The 15,933-nt window shown below is 34.0% G+C and overlaps 2 protein-coding genes across 2 annotated transcripts; one reads left to right on the forward strand and one right to left on the reverse strand.

Annotated features, from left to right (window-relative positions):
* Positions 1–1,498: 1,498 nt before the first annotated feature.
* LOC142553944 (uncharacterized) lies at positions 1,499–9,833 on the forward strand. Its single transcript, XM_075664510.1, has 13 exons — positions 1,499–1,741; positions 2,109–2,330; positions 3,695–3,824; positions 3,904–4,006; positions 4,518–4,641; positions 5,323–5,388; positions 6,070–6,108; positions 6,514–6,594; positions 6,723–6,770; positions 8,084–8,134; positions 8,255–8,323; positions 8,759–9,004; positions 9,169–9,833. The coding sequence occupies exons 2-13, from the start codon at positions 2,181–2,183 to the stop codon at positions 9,418–9,420; spliced, it is 1,359 nt and encodes a 452-aa protein (XP_075520625.1). The 5' UTR covers positions 1,499–1,741; positions 2,109–2,180; the 3' UTR covers positions 9,421–9,833.
* Positions 9,834–11,568: 1,735 nt separating this feature from the next.
* Positions 11,569–15,933, reverse strand: LOC142553945 (uncharacterized). Its single transcript, XM_075664511.1, has 5 exons — positions 15,687–15,933; positions 13,538–13,812; positions 12,447–12,683; positions 12,102–12,319; positions 11,569–11,964 (listed from the first exon to the last, which is right to left on the reverse strand). Exons 2-5 carry the CDS (start codon positions 13,793–13,795, stop codon positions 11,721–11,723), a joined length of 957 nt encoding a protein of 318 aa, XP_075520626.1. The 5' UTR covers positions 13,796–13,812; positions 15,687–15,933; the 3' UTR covers positions 11,569–11,720.

Raw genomic sequence — 15,933 nt, forward strand, 5'->3', positions numbered from 1 at the left:
GGTTGTTCTTGCCTCGTCTCAAGACGCTGTTGTTCCTGTCTTGTCTCAACACGAGATTGTTCAGGTCCCATCGGATGACGCGACGATGCTGTGTTAGTTCTTCTGCTCCCTCTCCTACCTGCCATCTCTACGTCTCAGCTTAAATTTTCCCACAGACGGCACCAAGTGATACTCACGGGAAATTTAGGGTCCGATTACAGCAAGTGTCACTAATCCAAACACAGGTTTCGAATTTGCCCTGAGCCTGAAATCACGAAGAAGATCGTTAGAAGGGGGCCGGGAGGGTGTCCCGGCATAGCCCCTCCGACGGTCAAGTCAGAGACTGAGGATATATGGGGGAGCAGCTAAGGATGCTGCCGAAAAATAATATATTGAATTCATAATTAGATACCCAAACATCGTATTTATAGAAGAATACATGGGTCTTTGATGGGTCTGTCTTCTATTTGGGCTAGGGATGTACCAAGGGTAATGGGCTCATCCATGGGGTATCATACATCTTATTCTATTAATCAAAGTCTTATAGTGAAAACCTATCTTTGAGATAGAAGGGATGACGTAGGAGCATTTGAAATCTCCGAACATTCAGAAAAATCCTTGTGTTCATTTTTCTTACCTTCAGTTTTTACTGTATCCTAGCCAAAATATTCAAATCTACCTCTCAGTTTATTTTCTCATTATTTTAGTTAATTAATTGATATTGATATACAAGATTTCGAGATAAGTTCCTCAAAGAACTGACTCACATTAGAAAAAGAACTCAAAAAGCCTGAGTGTTTATTCAACCCTCTTCTAAACACTTTACGTGAGTTAACCGATCCTAACACATATCATCGGAAGGAATACATATGATGAGTGATAATTAATGTCAAATGGTTTTTATTTATAAAATATTATTTGTTTATGATTTTTATATTTAATCATAAAATAATATTAGTGAATAAATAGAACTAGTAAACATTATTCAACTAGTAAAATATTGATTAATTCCAAATGGAGCTTGAGAAAGTTATGTAGTGGTTTAACGAGACAACGATTCGGTATGTTAATTTTTGTTTTGGATTTGCTTTGATTAATCAAGAAGTTCCAGTTTATTTGTAAAGTACCAAGAAGATGATTTATTTTTTAATGATTATGTACATTATATGTCGTATTCATACTCTTCAGAATTTAGAAATAGAATTGTCTTATCTATATATTCAATGAATGAAAAAAATTCATCTGCATATCCTCTCCCTACTCGACCGAATCTCGAACATTCAGGTCCTAACAATTTTCGAATATGAGATCGAGAGAAAAAAAGACTTATTTTTATCAGAGTATGAACTAGTGAGGATTACGGGACGGGTCTTACCCGATCCATAGTATCGGTATCATTGAAAAGTAATAATTTCAGGAATGAGCAAAACTCTTGACTCTAACACATCAAATCAATAATCAATAATTTAAACCGAATCAAAAGAATTCAAAATTTGAGGCTGATAAATGGGTCAGGCCCAAACAGTGTCTCGACCTTGGCCCAGTTTTGTTCTGAGCTCTCTCTTTCAAATCGCCTCTGCTAGCTGGAACCGGATCGGATTGTGCTAATCGGATCCGGAGCTCCCTGTTTCTCATTCCCATAGCACGCTCTTCTATCTACAGGGCCCAAACCCTAATCCCCATTTCCTTCTTTAATATTCCCGAAGCAATAAATTCTACGACTCTGGAGTAGTCCCAAATTGGATTCCTCGCTTTTTTGCTGGTATAATTTTTCTCCTTTTTTGTACTTTACATGCATCCGCCTGTATACGTATTACGTTTCAAATTGTGGTTGCGCATCAGCAGGCATATGGGGTTTTTAGGTGTGCGTGCGTACAGATGTTTGTGTATGTGTATTCTAGGGTTTTGCAATTTAGGGCGCGAATTTTAATTTTTAAAAACTGGGAACAGAAAAATTAGGGCTTGTGACGTGTACACTGCCCATTTGGTGTTCTACGTCCGGACTTTGGAGGGTGTGAATTGATAACTTCAATGATTCAAGATCATAAGCGCTAGTAAATTGGTTGCTGAAGTTTTGACTATTCTTTTTAGTGTTTTAGAATTTTTATATGTGGTATTTGCTGTGTAAGGAAACTGGCTACCTCGTGGTAAGGTGGCAGGTGGACAGACGAGCTCGGGGAACTGAGTGATAAGCTGATGCTATGAGTAGGCTGTCAATTAGGCCTCGACCCCTCGATATCCACAAGAAGATCCCTGTTGTAAAATCGGTTAAGGACTTCGAGGATGATGAAGCCCCAACGTCTACTCGTAACTATCAGATACTTCGACTTGCTGTGGAGACTGATAATGAGGTTTGATGTTTGCTTGAAAAATATCGTGAAGTGTGTGCTAACTGAATGCAGAATGTATTGTGAATATCCGCTTAGAAGAAGGCTGATTCTTTATTTTGTTGTACAGTGAATGTTCTGTTATGACATGAATTCTCTAAAGTCCCACTCCCAATGGCTCTCATACTTTTTAAATTTCCTTTTTTTAATGAAATGTCATCAAATTAATTCAATCATATTGCACAAGTTTAGAGTGTGTGGATCAAATGGGAGTTTCATTGGACCAATATATGGTTTAATCCGTGTTATAGTGAGGTTGTTCTATAGCATGATTTTTGCTTCTGAGATTCTCCCTTTTCTTATATTACCAACTATAAATAGTAGGGACCCTGTAACTTACCATTTGGAAGTTAACATCCTTGTACTCCTGGAACTCCTCTTTTAGAAATTCATGTTGGCTGGAATGTTCTGTTGATCTTGGACCCTGAAAAAGTTCCAATTTCTATTCTGAAGTTCCTTTATTTTTGTTTTACCTGATGATTTCCTTTGGGTGCCAAGAGCAATGATTCACGAATAGACAAGGTCTTGGGCACGGAATAATTGTCAGCATGATGAGTGCTACTTCAGTGAATTTCTCATAGGGGTGCAATCACCTTAACTGTGGTGCTACTTTTAAAACATATAACAAGCATCTATATAGGGGTGCATCAAGAATGCAAGACTAATTTAACTTAATGGCCCCTCTTTGTAGTAATAGCATGCTACCGCTTGCTACCAATAGCCATACTACATTACCAAATTTGAGGTTTTAAGATTAGAATTACCTAATTTACGTTGGTGCTTCGAACTTGGTTAGGGCCGAATTTCAGAGGTTAGACACTTGCATGAACTGATAATGGACACTAGATGTTAAAGGTGTCACAAACCGTGCACTTGTGCCTATCTATGTTGCTCTTAGATTTTCTTGTGTACGAAGATGAATGTAAGATGATTATTGGCATGTGATCAGATCAATTGAATGCAAACTCGATAGATGTCAAAAAAATTTTGTCTCTCATGCTAATTAAACAGTAATTAGGATGCCGGGTCCTCACAGTGTGTTTGCTGCAAATAGCAATACTGCAGCATCTGTTGAAACTGACTGTAGATATTAATTTTCATGGTAACAATAAATCTTTCGCTAAAGGACTAAAAGTTCTCGAGAGAATTTATTTAGAGTGTGCGATGATTAGCGCTATAAATAACTTTGAAATTATGGATATTTGCTTTTGTTCCGTCATAAAACTTGAATGTTGAAACTTGAGATACAATCCAATTGGTAAAAACCATTTGGTCCTAAAAAATGTCCATTCATAGATTAGCTAATGCCAGGGCTGTAAATTTTATAGGTGCAGCCAGTACCTGGAAAAAAAGTTGCTTCAGAAATACCAACTCCTGAGTTTGTGGTTGTGGATACATATGAACGGGACTATTCTCGTACTTTCTCTCAGCCCACATCTTATCTGCGTGCAAGGGGGGGTTAGTCAACGACATGGACTACTGATTGTTGTAATATTTGTTGCACAATTGTATAATACAACTTGTTATTCATTGACAGCTCGGGCAGAAATTGGAGAATTTGTTGAGTATGATCTCGACAACGAGGATGAAGATTGGCTTCAAGATTTCAACAGGGAAAGAAAGACTCTTGCAGCTGAAAAGTGAGAATCTTAATATCATGGACAATCTTGTATAGGACCTACTATGTCTTTTATTTCTCTTCTTTTGTTTCACTTCATTATATAATTATTAAGTGTCCACTGTATGTTGAATCAATTCACATTTTCAGTTCTGTAATTCTTTTCCTGGAAATTTTATCCAGCTTATATATCAGCTGCAGCAATGGCCAATTATATGATGATAAGTCTTTTAGGTGTTAATAGTCCCCTCTTTGAAGTCATACTGTTTTGTTTGAAATCCAAAGATAATTTTATGGCCACTTATTTTGCACCGTTATGGTTTTTCAAATATGAGTTTCTAGGTGTTTTTCTTCCTTGATCTATTGTATATTGCACAATTTTAAGGAAATCAATGCAGATGTGGCTGTAGTCTTTTATTTTTATTTTTATCAGATGGGTACAGGGGGGTGTTCGAAACTTATGCTGTACATGAGATTTGGATGTATTCCTATGTTCATCATACTCATTTCTTTTGACTTTTTTGGGTTTCCAGACTGGAGATAGTTATTTTTAAGTTAGAGGTTTTAGATCACAAGGCACGTGAAAGAGCAGGAATCATTACTCCAACGCTTGGCTTGCCCATTCCAGTGCTTTTAACTTTTGATGCTGCCGTTGAGGTGAAAATTGCACTTTTATTCAGTTTGCCAATCACCTTTCTGTATTTTTGCTCCTAGTTGTTTATAACTTGGTTTTCCTTTCCTTTTCTGATTGTAAAACCTAATATTTTGCTTATTGACTTGTTTTGCACTTGTTGACTTGCTTCATATAGCTATCTGCTAGACAAGAAGTTCAAAATGTATTGAGTATACTGTTATTGTTTTGGCAGAATATTTTTGCTCTTCTGTTTTTTTTTTTTTTTTGGTTTTTTAAAGTTTTGAACAATTTCATTTTGCATTACATAACATACTGTCTATAAGATTTGATGGTTCATAGTATTTTTATTTGGTTGTTGTCTTTAGTTGTGATTACATAATGGCAATGTAACACATTAGCAGCGTGGGATTGATGGTTATCTTGTAGATATTAAATCCTGACCTCTTTCTAGATGAGCTCAATTCATTCAATTCAGGCTGTTTCAATTTTATTCATTCTCTTCTTATGATAGTTGTCTTTGTAATTGCTCATCCCTTTCTTTTTGAGACGTTAGATGTTTGAGTAATGTAGTAGGTGCTTTTCTTTGTTTCTACTTGGAATGCATACTGTGCTTATGCTTGGCTTTTTACCGTTTTATTTTTCCCTGATCTGGGTCTTATTGTGCCTTCAAAAATTTCTTGATAGTTTGTCAATTCGCATGCCAGGCATTGCAATCTCTTTCTATCAAATATGGACCTTTCCAATCTATTTATAATTACTGGAAGGACAAGGTATGTGTAAGCTGCATTTGAAATATTTTATGATTTTGGCATAGTTTCCATGGATTTCATTGAATCAAAACAATTAAACGACTGATAATTCAAGTGTTCTCACTGGATTTTGTAACTTTAGCTGTTATTAATTCTGTTGTAATGTTTTTTCATCTACTGTCAGCTTGTTGAGTATTGTGTGCAAGTAAAATCTCTTTACAGATACATCCTTTGTTGTCGTTCTTATTAGCATCTATTTCACTTTGTCGGACTAGTTTATGCAAGTACTTGTAATTTTTTTATCATCTATTTTCAGTTTGTTTAGTGTATGCGAGTAAAATCTCTGTACCTGATTTCAACTAATGGCACCTCTGACGTAGCTATAAAATAATACAATATGCTATTCTTGTGAAAAATTATAGTTTGTGGTATGCTGTGTATGACTGTCTGTTCTGTTATGCATGAGGAAAGTTTTTGGCATGGGGAAAATATTTGATGGAGATATTTTCCTTTGAAGCGTCTACAAGTCAATATAGAATAAAATTTCGTTGTTAACATTAAGTTTACGAGCGATAAATTTCTTTTTCAGATAAGATTGCTGAATCACATCATGTCTTACTTTTTCTATGTATAATGATGCTTTGAAATTTTGAATTAATTTTCACCATAAAATTTTGCCTCCTTTCGTCTTTTCTTTGGTAGCGTGAACGATGGCAAAAACCTATCCTTCGACGTCTGCAGGTTAGTTGTCATATCTTGTGTCATTACTTTGGTTGATGTTGCTATTATGTAATGTTGTGAAGATGATATGAAAGAATTCAAAGCTTCCTTGATAAATAACCAGTTCAGCATTTCCAGTCCCATTCATTTATAGATATATACATGACAACAAACTTATTTTCCAGTAAATAGAATAATGCCTTGTTTTATTTGTCCTCTATCGTATAACCTTAATTGCTGATAAAGTGACTGCGAGTGTGAATAAGCTTTGACTTTTTTTTTCCCATTTCTCTCTCACCATTTAAGTCTTTTGAGTTGCACATGACAATTACATTAGCTTTGTATTCCCAATTCACATAAATAAGATTTTCTTCTGAGAGTGTCCTCTTTTAGCTGCTAAAACTGTTTCTTGCAATTATTTTACAGCCACCTCCACCGGTCAATGATACAAACCCATTCAATGTATTCAGGCCAAGGGAGAAAGCTCACAAGCTTCACACTAGGAGAGTATGTGGTTTATAAGTGCTATCATGTACCCTTTTAGTGGTAGATATTTTTCAAGGTTTATTATGAAACAAACTCCACGGTTATTACCTATTCATGGGTTTTGTTCCCCATTCTTTGCTTTTAAGCAGATGCAAAGAAGGGAAAACAACGTGCAATCGTTTGAAAAGCTTCGCCAGGTAAGCTCTAAAATCATTTCACCCCTTGAATGTCATTAGCTTCTCATTTTATTTTCTCAGTAGTGGAACCAAGTGGTTAACAGATTAGTGAGCACAATAGTATAGGAGAAACAATGTTTGGTTATTTGAAAATTTTGGCCAGGTAAGTTTACAACCATTTCAAGTGATTCTTTGTTTATAAAAGAAACCAGGAGTACTGTTGGTTAAATGATTCCATCTATTGTCGATATAAAGGCTGTCAAAACTCAAAAGGACAATTCAAAAGTTTTTACATATCACGTGTGCATAGTTCTCTTTGTAAGTTTAGATGACCCATGTGATTTATGGGCCAATAGGTGCAGCAGAGTTGTCTAAGCCTAATTTAGTTATCTTGATTGTGAAATTGCAATTATTGGTTTAAACATCGTGCCATTTTAGAACAAATTTTCTGGCCTTTTATATGAAGACTCACTTTGCCACTGACAAGATTTGTCTTTTACAAGGTTTACTTGTCAGAGACCATACTTAGAGCCTCTTTGGAAAAACTTATAAACTTTCAAGTTGTTTGACGAACTTATAAATATTAAAAAGATTTTGCTATTTTCTTTTTAAAAGAACTTATAAGACGCCACATATAAGCTGATTGCTGTTTTAGAAAAAAAACGAGTCAATCTAATATATTCTTAAGTTCTCATTTTAATATTTTAAAACACCAAAATCTTCCCACAGCTTTATTATTATATCTAAAAAATATCATCGTATACCATATTATATAAATTGATATTATGTCAATAATACTAATAATAGTAATGGGTGGTAATAAATATAATAATTATTATAATATTCACAATAATAATCTATAATAATTATTAATATTATAATATTAATAGTAATAATCGGTAATAATGATAATTATCCTAAAAATAATAGTAGTAATTATAATGACTAAAATAAAATTATCATTTAATCATAATAATATAATTATGGTTATATTTAATTTTTTAAAGAATAATAACAAATTTTTATGTGTAAAATATGTACAAAAATAACTATTGTATTTTTTTCATAGTCCCATCATTTTTTATAATTACCATAATAATAAATTTTATAACACCAAAATATCTGCATTTTTAGGCTCTATTATCTTATTTTACCCAAACATCTCCACGGCTTTTTTTAAAACAATATGATACAACTTATGAGTTTTTAAAACTAACTCATATGATATAAGAGCTTATAAATTTTTTTAAATGAGTTTATCAAACATTTTTGTTACTTCTGTTTGTATGAGTAATACATTTCACTTAATTTAGTGTTTAATTCATTTTCCTTAGGTCAGGCGGAACCTCGATCATGCAAAGATAATTCTCGAGGCTCTCATCAAGGTATTGATGTCTCTGTTTACAGATTTCTCAAGATGTTATCGACGGTCTTTCTGTTTCAATTGGCGATGCAAACTTTTACAGTGATCATTTGTACTAAATCCTTTATCCTGATTTCTGTAGAGAGAAGAGAAGAAACGAGAACTTGTGGAGAGTGAGGTCACCCTTCAAAGAATTCAAATGATGTACAAGGTCTGCATCTTTATCTTGTGCTACCTTGGATAGCTGAAATTCCTTGTGTTTTAATTGCTGGAGTATTTATGGACATCTCATGTATATTGCTTGTGAATTGCTGATCTCTGAATAAAGCTGAATATATGAGCCCCGTCCAAAATGAAAGCTGAATATGTTTAAATCTATTGAAAACAACAGCATTGTAGAAATAAAAGTTGGTGTGATGAGGACCTAGCTAGCATTCTTAAATAGAAAATGTAAAATATATTTTGGTAACCCAAATTTTTTTAGAAAAATGTAAAATATCATTTGATTTTTTTATGAACAATCGTGGTTTAATTTCATGTTGGTTGATTAGTTATTGTTACGCTGACTGTTTAAATTCTCTTGGCTTTTGCTGTTTTATGATCTCTTTTGTGTAACTCAGTACTTCATTATTATTGAATATTTCAGAATGAAACTGAGCTCCTTGAAGATTGTTTTGCCTTGCCTGGTATTCCAGCCTTTCCAAGCAAGGTAGCATCAAGTGAAGACGAATTCTTTGATTCTGATGATGTAGCTAACAGCCGTCCACATAGTAGACCTGCTATGATGCATAATCATCCTTTCTCAGAATCAAAGATGGTGACGGTTCCTGTAGGAGGAAACACAAGGCGAGATGTGAGAAGGCGCGTTCCTCAGAGTTGGCTTCGTAAACTGGTACATATTATTTACTTTTTCCTATTGAAACGACGACGTGAAAATTCTTATAAAACCATTTTTCACTGATAAGTGAGTCTCTCCAAACAGGAGAGACGTAGATACTCTTTGTGAAGGATCCATTATATAATAATATTCTAACTCGGCACTCCATAATTGTGCAGGATCCGAATGAGCCAGTTTTGCTGTTTACAAAGCCTCTACATCCAGATAAATTAGCAGCTGCCGGAATCATACCTCCATCAGATCCTTCGACCCCTAATGGCACATCAGCTCGTTCATATAATTTCCACGGAAGAATCGGCCGAGGTGGCAGAATAGTATTTGATAGATGGAACCCTTTAATGCATACACCAATTGAATATGGTGACACTTTATATGCACCACCAAAGCCCCGCCATTCAACACATATTTGATGCAGTACTATGTTTTCTGAATTTGTCGTGAACAAATTCTTTAGAATCGATTCAGAAACTGGTCATTGTTTGTATGGAGGCAGGCATAATAAAGTTTAAAGGTGGCGACATATTTAGGCTTTACATCAGTGATCAAGTGATGGGAAAGTGTCCGACACAAGATTGGTGCAGGTGATGGCCGAGCCTTAGTTGGGCAAACCGGGGATGTAGGAGTTCAGCGAGTTCTTTGCTTTAGCTGTTGTATGATTATTTGTTTTGTCCCTTTGTTAGACAGAAAAAACCAGCCGGGTTTACGCTAGGATCGTCGATTGCAACTTTGTAGTAAGTTGAAGGGCAAAATTAGTAGCCACTTTCAGCGCATACTCTGTATTTGTAAATGGAACTTGTTCAATGAACGACTCTTCTTCAATGGACTGACTGCTGTAAAAAGGAAGAACTTTAGTTGCTTTTCTTGGCCTAATTTGACTGGCTTTGTGAAACCGTTCTCGGTCTTCGATCACCTGATGGCTCGCCGGATGAATCCAAAGAGTTCCGGTCAAGGCCTCAGCCACGGGTGTGATGAATGCGCTCATTCTTTGGTTATTGGGTCTCGCTTTAAACTTTAAATTTTAACTATACATGTGTTTGATGAAAAATAGACTTGGTTAAAATATTTTTATTTTAGAGATGTGATAAGCGTGACGCTCAAAAACAGATATAAATGAGATAATTTCAAATCAGAATATTCATATATTATTAATTATTTCTTCTCTTATATATTAAGTTGTGCATAATAGCGATTTTAAATTTGAGCATAATGATAAATTAATTTTATGTCAATTTTTTTATTAAAAAAACTCATTAAAATAAGAAAATTTTAAATTTTAATTTTAATAATACAAATTTAATTTCTAATTTTTTGAACAAGAGTATTTATATTAAAAAAAATCATTTTTTTGCAGAGCATTAGTATATGTGGAAGAATTAATATATAGTTCTAAACTTTTAGTACTCCAGAATAAGGTTGATAAGATTTCTTGGACAGTTTTTGTTTGGTATGTTCTCGTACAGAGAGGTCCTAATTTTTTTAGGGTCAAAGGTAATTTTTTTTTTTTTTTACACAAATTGAAGCGTTCAAGGATGCCTAAATCATAATTTATAAGGATTACAAATCTTAAATTCGAAATTGTAAAAGTTACCCGGTTCTTGTCTTTGATATCATTTAAGTTTTACCGATTTATTTTGTCAGACAGACTAATTAGCAAATTCCAGCAGTTGTCCACACAATGGTGAAATTTTTTGTCGTCTAAATTTAAGTGTAAGTTCTTTGACAATTCGGGATTAACCATATGGAGACTTGCTTTTAAATCTTCAACGGTATGATTAAACGTGTGTTAAGTTTGTTAAATTGAAACTTTCTCTGCGATCTTCGATTCACACAAATGTTTTTACACTTCTTGGACTCATAATTATTTTTTTGGATTAAATTCGATACAAAATTTGGAAATCATATTATAGAACAAATTGTTTTAAATCTGATAAAAAAGATAAAAGCTTGAGTATAAAATTTGAATAACTATATTGATATCAATACTTACTACACTTGTTTGTGTGCTCAAATATCATATATTAGTACCCGATTTGAAAGAGTTTATACTTAAATGTCATATATTAGTACCACATATTTAATATTTTGTACTAATTTGTTATATATGTTTGCGTACTCAAACATCATATATTAATGTCAGATCTGAAACATTGAATATTCAAATATCATATATTAATATCAGATTTTCAATATTTTGTACCGAATTTTGATCCAAAAAAGACGTATAATTAATATCAAAATTTGTTATACGTGTTTAGGTATTCAAAAATATTATATTAGTGTCAAATCTAAATATTTAGTTCTGAAATATCATATATTTGTTTTATATTTTCAATGTTTTGTATCAAATTTCATCCGAAAAAACACATGTAAACTCAAATAGTACTGAAATATTTTTTGGGTTAGTCAAATACTGAAGAAAAAGAATCAATATGACACATATTAAACACACATTTACCTATTAGGATTGAAATTTATTGATAATTTGCTCTAAAAAATATGAGTTTTGTAATAAAAATAAGTTTTATAATATTTAATCGCCCTGCAATAAATATAATTCGAAAGAACTGCTGATGGAAGAACATCAAAAAATTTCTTTGGCAGCAATCGTGGGAATGGTACGAGTTCATTATCATCAATCTTCCATTCACACCACAACCTGATATACTATCATACTGAAATCATTTACAGAAAACATCTAAACAATACAAAACTAAGGATTGTGTTTTTCAAGTGGAAGCATATTGAGCTCAATTTTGTGATCGTCTATGGCAGCAATGTCACCATCGTTGCCCTCAGCTGTTTCAAGATCGTTCAATGTCCTCTTCGCATACATGGTGAAGGCTACAATAGTGATAATCGCGACTATGAATGAAATAACGTTGTAAACGATCTCCACAAGAGTTAGGTGATGGTTCCCATATTTTACGTCTGCTAAAGTCCTTATCAGTCGACCACTGCAAGAAACAAGCCCAGAAAGAGATGGAGAAAACCCATGTCATTGATGAATATACGAAGACAGGAAATGGCCTTAAAGAATTTGTGGAAAAGATGATGAAACAAAACAAGAGAGAGAGGGAGAGAGGAGACTGACCTGTAGATGTAAATGAAGGCTTCTGGAATCATTCCTGCAACCGATCCACATAAATACGGCCAGAATCTCATACTTGTTACCACTACTGCATAGTTGAATATTGTGTATGGAAATGGAGATATCCTAAAAAGGGCAACCATTTTACACTGATGGAACCAGCTTCCTTCTCCGGCTAACCTTATCATAGCAGCGTTTCGAGGCCATCTTTTCAACCATTGCTTCGGATTAAAAAATGGAGAATTGAGTCAAATACAACATGATGAAGGAAAATGGTCAATAGTAGAAGCCTTTCTGATACAGATACAAGAATGAAAAAGAAGCTTAAATGGAATTTGTTTGTCTTACATGAATTCTGTCACGAAAAAGTAAACCGATTAAGTATGGCAAGATCATTCCAATTGTTGTTCCAACCATGATTATAACGAAGCCCAAGCCATATCCAAAAATCATACCAGCTAGCCACATGGAAGGACCGGAAGGAATAAGAAATGTGGGAAATAAAGCCAAAGAAGCTACAAGAACAACTGCAAGAACTGGACGACCAAATGCAGTTGCTTCCCATTGCAAGATTGGAAAAAGAACCTATCAGTCATTGAATAGCATATCAGAAAATTTAAATTTTGTACAAGGATTAAATAACTGCTGATTAAATAGAAGTAAATATAGCGATTGAAAGGATATGGGCAATAATGTCTTAAGATATATGTGCCATTTGAAAAGCAGTTTAGGCTGTATTTAGAATTTCATGTTATTAATAACATGTTACCATGATACAATATATTAACAAGAACAAGTTAACACTCAGGAATACATCTCATATATAGCTGGTCATGATAATATTTAATAGAGGTATCATTTCAAGGACAAAAAAGCAACATTTGCAGAAGGACATCGACATACATGCATGTTTACATAAAAAAAATTTGAACTTGCAAACTCAAAGGTTAATGATTGCCATCTTTGCGAAAAAATGGACTCTAAGTATATTTGCAAACATATTTTACAATAAGATCATAATATTGATGTCATAAATGCAAGTGTCAATCAAGACTTGAACAAAACGGCAATACAAGGGAACACCTACCTTCTGCTAATCCTCACCTGTTTCAAATCCTATACAAATATTCAAATCACAGATGAAGTTTTTATAAAAAGAGGAAAGGAAAAGGTCCATAACAGCTTTTTCACAAGAAAAGAAAAAGGAAAAAAAACATTTATTTGCCCCGTGTGCAGCTTGAAAATGCTGATATCGCATTCACACTCCAGGCTTAAGATTTAGCTAAATACAGAGCCCTAAGCATATCAAAATATGTAGAATAATTTTTGTGGTGCAAGTAATTAACCAAAATAAATTTAACTTCACGTCAAATTTTAAGCAAAAGAAATAACAAGAAAAAAGATATGCACCAAGAAAAAATGTGATGAAATTGAAGTACCTTTTGTACAAGAAAGGGGATTCCCCATTTGACGAAACAAAGGAGGATAATTATGGAGATCAAACACCCAATTATGGCCTTGATCCACCATAAAAGTAATCTTTTTCTTGCAAGTGCTTGAGATTGTAAAGCATCTGCGTCAGGTGTTCTTGGCTCATTTGGTATAACCAATCTCACATACTCACTATCTTCTTGTACTTGACCCTCGCTGGCAACAAGTTTTTTCTCCAACCGTTTAGTTGAATCTGGAATTTTCATAGAGACACTAGATATATCTGCCAAATAGGACAGGATATAATCATTAAATAAGATGGCATAAGGCAGAAATATCATCACATGCACATAATGGCATGATACATACTCATCAAACGAGAAGAATGGAAAATTCACCTAAAATATTATCCCAACGTATGAAACTGCCACGATGCAGCATAGATTAAGATACAGAAATCTTAACCACATCAAGTAATCCACAAATATGGAACAAATTTATTAACCATGGGACATTAAGCGAATGAGAGGATGCAACACAATGCAGATTATCAAATTTAGAAGAATGGAGGAGGAATTTCATGGTGATTATTAATTTATTTTCTTTAATGATGTTTACTGCGCGTTTTTAGATGTAAGAATTTTAAAGTTAGTCCCTAAAAACTATTGTTAAAGCTTATTTTAGTTATGCTATGCACAAGTAAATAGAGTGAATTTGTAAATATCATATGTTCTGGATTTTCACGGAAATTGGAAAAAATGCTTTTAAACCATTCAACCTGGCTCCCTACATGAATCATTATCCTCAACTCATTGATGTGATCAGGTATTTTGTTCGTGGATAAATTACGCCAGCAGGTCAGTAGACTTTGTGTTACTGAAACTACTCGAGTTAGCTACCAGTCAATGCACGTGATTATCGGTGTATTCAAGAGATAAACTACCATTATGAAATACTTGATGCTAAATTATTCTAACATGTCATACAATATTATAAGCAAATATGCTAACTATATATCATAGCTAAATGAAAATAACAAGAGATATAAGCAATTTTTTTCTAAACTAAGTATCAAACTCTAATTTACCACGACAAGCCCAAAAAAAAGAAATTGAAATCTACGATGCTTGGTCTTGCTAAACAAAATATTAATACAACATTTTGATACATCCACATCAATCTCCATGTCAGAGAACATAAACCAGAACAAAAATGACTTCAGCATTTTATACATCTCATTTCAGCCAGAATTCTACGAGCACATGTAGATGAAACTGATATAATCTAAAGCTTTATATAGGTAATTGTTTGGTGGGCATCAAGGACAAACACTCTACAAGTTCAGACGTCGAAAATTGGGCCCTCTCTCGTGGAACCATAAGCAACAAATCAAACAAGAGAACATAAGTATATTTTGAAATTAAAAGCAACTGTACACTTCAATCCTATATCGATCAAAACAGAACAAGATAGACTCGTCATTTTGGCAAATGGAACACCAGTTCTTTCGCGGGAATATAGTAGTTAATAGTTATTCCCACGCGCACATCAACTATAACAAACACCTTCAACTTTCACTAGCTTCTTTTATTAAAGAACTATTGTCCCCAAAAATTTCTCCGACTTTGTCAATAAATGATAACAATCTGGTAAAAACTATACGAGCTCTTAATTTTTGAGCCACCTCAAAAAACATCAGCCTTATTGAGAAATGAGAACAATCTGTCAAAACATATGAGCTCTTGATTTTCTAGCCACCTCAGAAAACATCAGCCCACCAATTGCAATCTGGATAGTATCAGCTCCATCTTCTGGTCAACCAAAGCAAGGAAAACAATATCTTTTTCCAGCTCAAGATTATTCAATCAATCACAAAAGTTCCCATTTCCGCATCTTCAGGCTCGCAAAATAACTGTCACTGCTTAAAACTCAGATCACATGAAAACCCACAAATCTAACCAAAATAAACGTAACCGCACACATTCACAAAAAAAGGCCAGTTATATCACGAGGAAATGACAAAAAATAATAGCTTTACACTTCAACCAAACAAAAAAGGAAAAAATGTCCGAAAAAATACCAATCTTTAAACCTCAAGAAAAATAAAAACCCCAAAAGAAAATAGATTACGTGCTCAAAGCGAATCAGAAAACTCACTTGATCGCCGCCCAGTTCTTTCTTTTCAAGTCTTCCAGGTATCTTTCTGCTGGGTCTTTTATTTTCTTTATGCTTTTTCTCAAGGGTGTTGATTAAATTCAAACCTCTGAAAAGCAGCAGGAGGGCGGCGGCGGCGGCAGAGCTGTTGGTGGAGGAGGGGAATCGCGTGTTTCCTTGGATTTCACTTCATGTATTTTGTTCTTTATATTCAATTCTTCTCAAAATTCAAAAAACAACATCGCGTCCG

This window comes from Primulina tabacum, chromosome 8 (assembly GCF_025594145.1).
Source record: "Primulina tabacum isolate GXHZ01 chromosome 8, ASM2559414v2, whole genome shotgun sequence".
Taxonomy (NCBI): Eukaryota; Viridiplantae; Streptophyta; class Magnoliopsida; order Lamiales; family Gesneriaceae; genus Primulina; species Primulina tabacum.

Excerpts from the sequence above, each read along its gene's own strand:
- LOC142553944 (XM_075664510.1), top strand. The coding sequence starts at position 2,181 with ATGAGTAGGCTGTCAATTAGGCCTCGACCCCTCGATATCCACAAGAAG. Across the intron at positions 4,007-4,517 it reads AAGACTCTTGCAGCTGAAAA|ACTGGAGATAGTTATTTTTA; the intron begins GTGAGAATCTTA and ends TTGGGTTTCCAG. Across the intron at positions 4,642-5,322 it reads CTTTTGATGCTGCCGTTGAG|GCATTGCAATCTCTTTCTAT; the intron begins GTGAAAATTGCA and ends TTCGCATGCCAG.
- LOC142553945 (XM_075664511.1), bottom strand. The coding sequence starts at position 13,795 with ATGAAAATTCCAGATTCAACTAAACGGTTGGAGAAAAAACTTGTTGCC. Across the intron at positions 12,684-13,537 it reads TCCCCTTTCTTGTACAAAAG|GTTCTTTTTCCAATCTTGCA; the intron begins GTACTTCAATTT and ends AATGACTGATAG. Across the intron at positions 11,965-12,101 it reads GCCTTCATTTACATCTACAG|TGGTCGACTGATAAGGACTT; the intron begins GTCAGTCTCCTC and ends TGTTTCTTGCAG.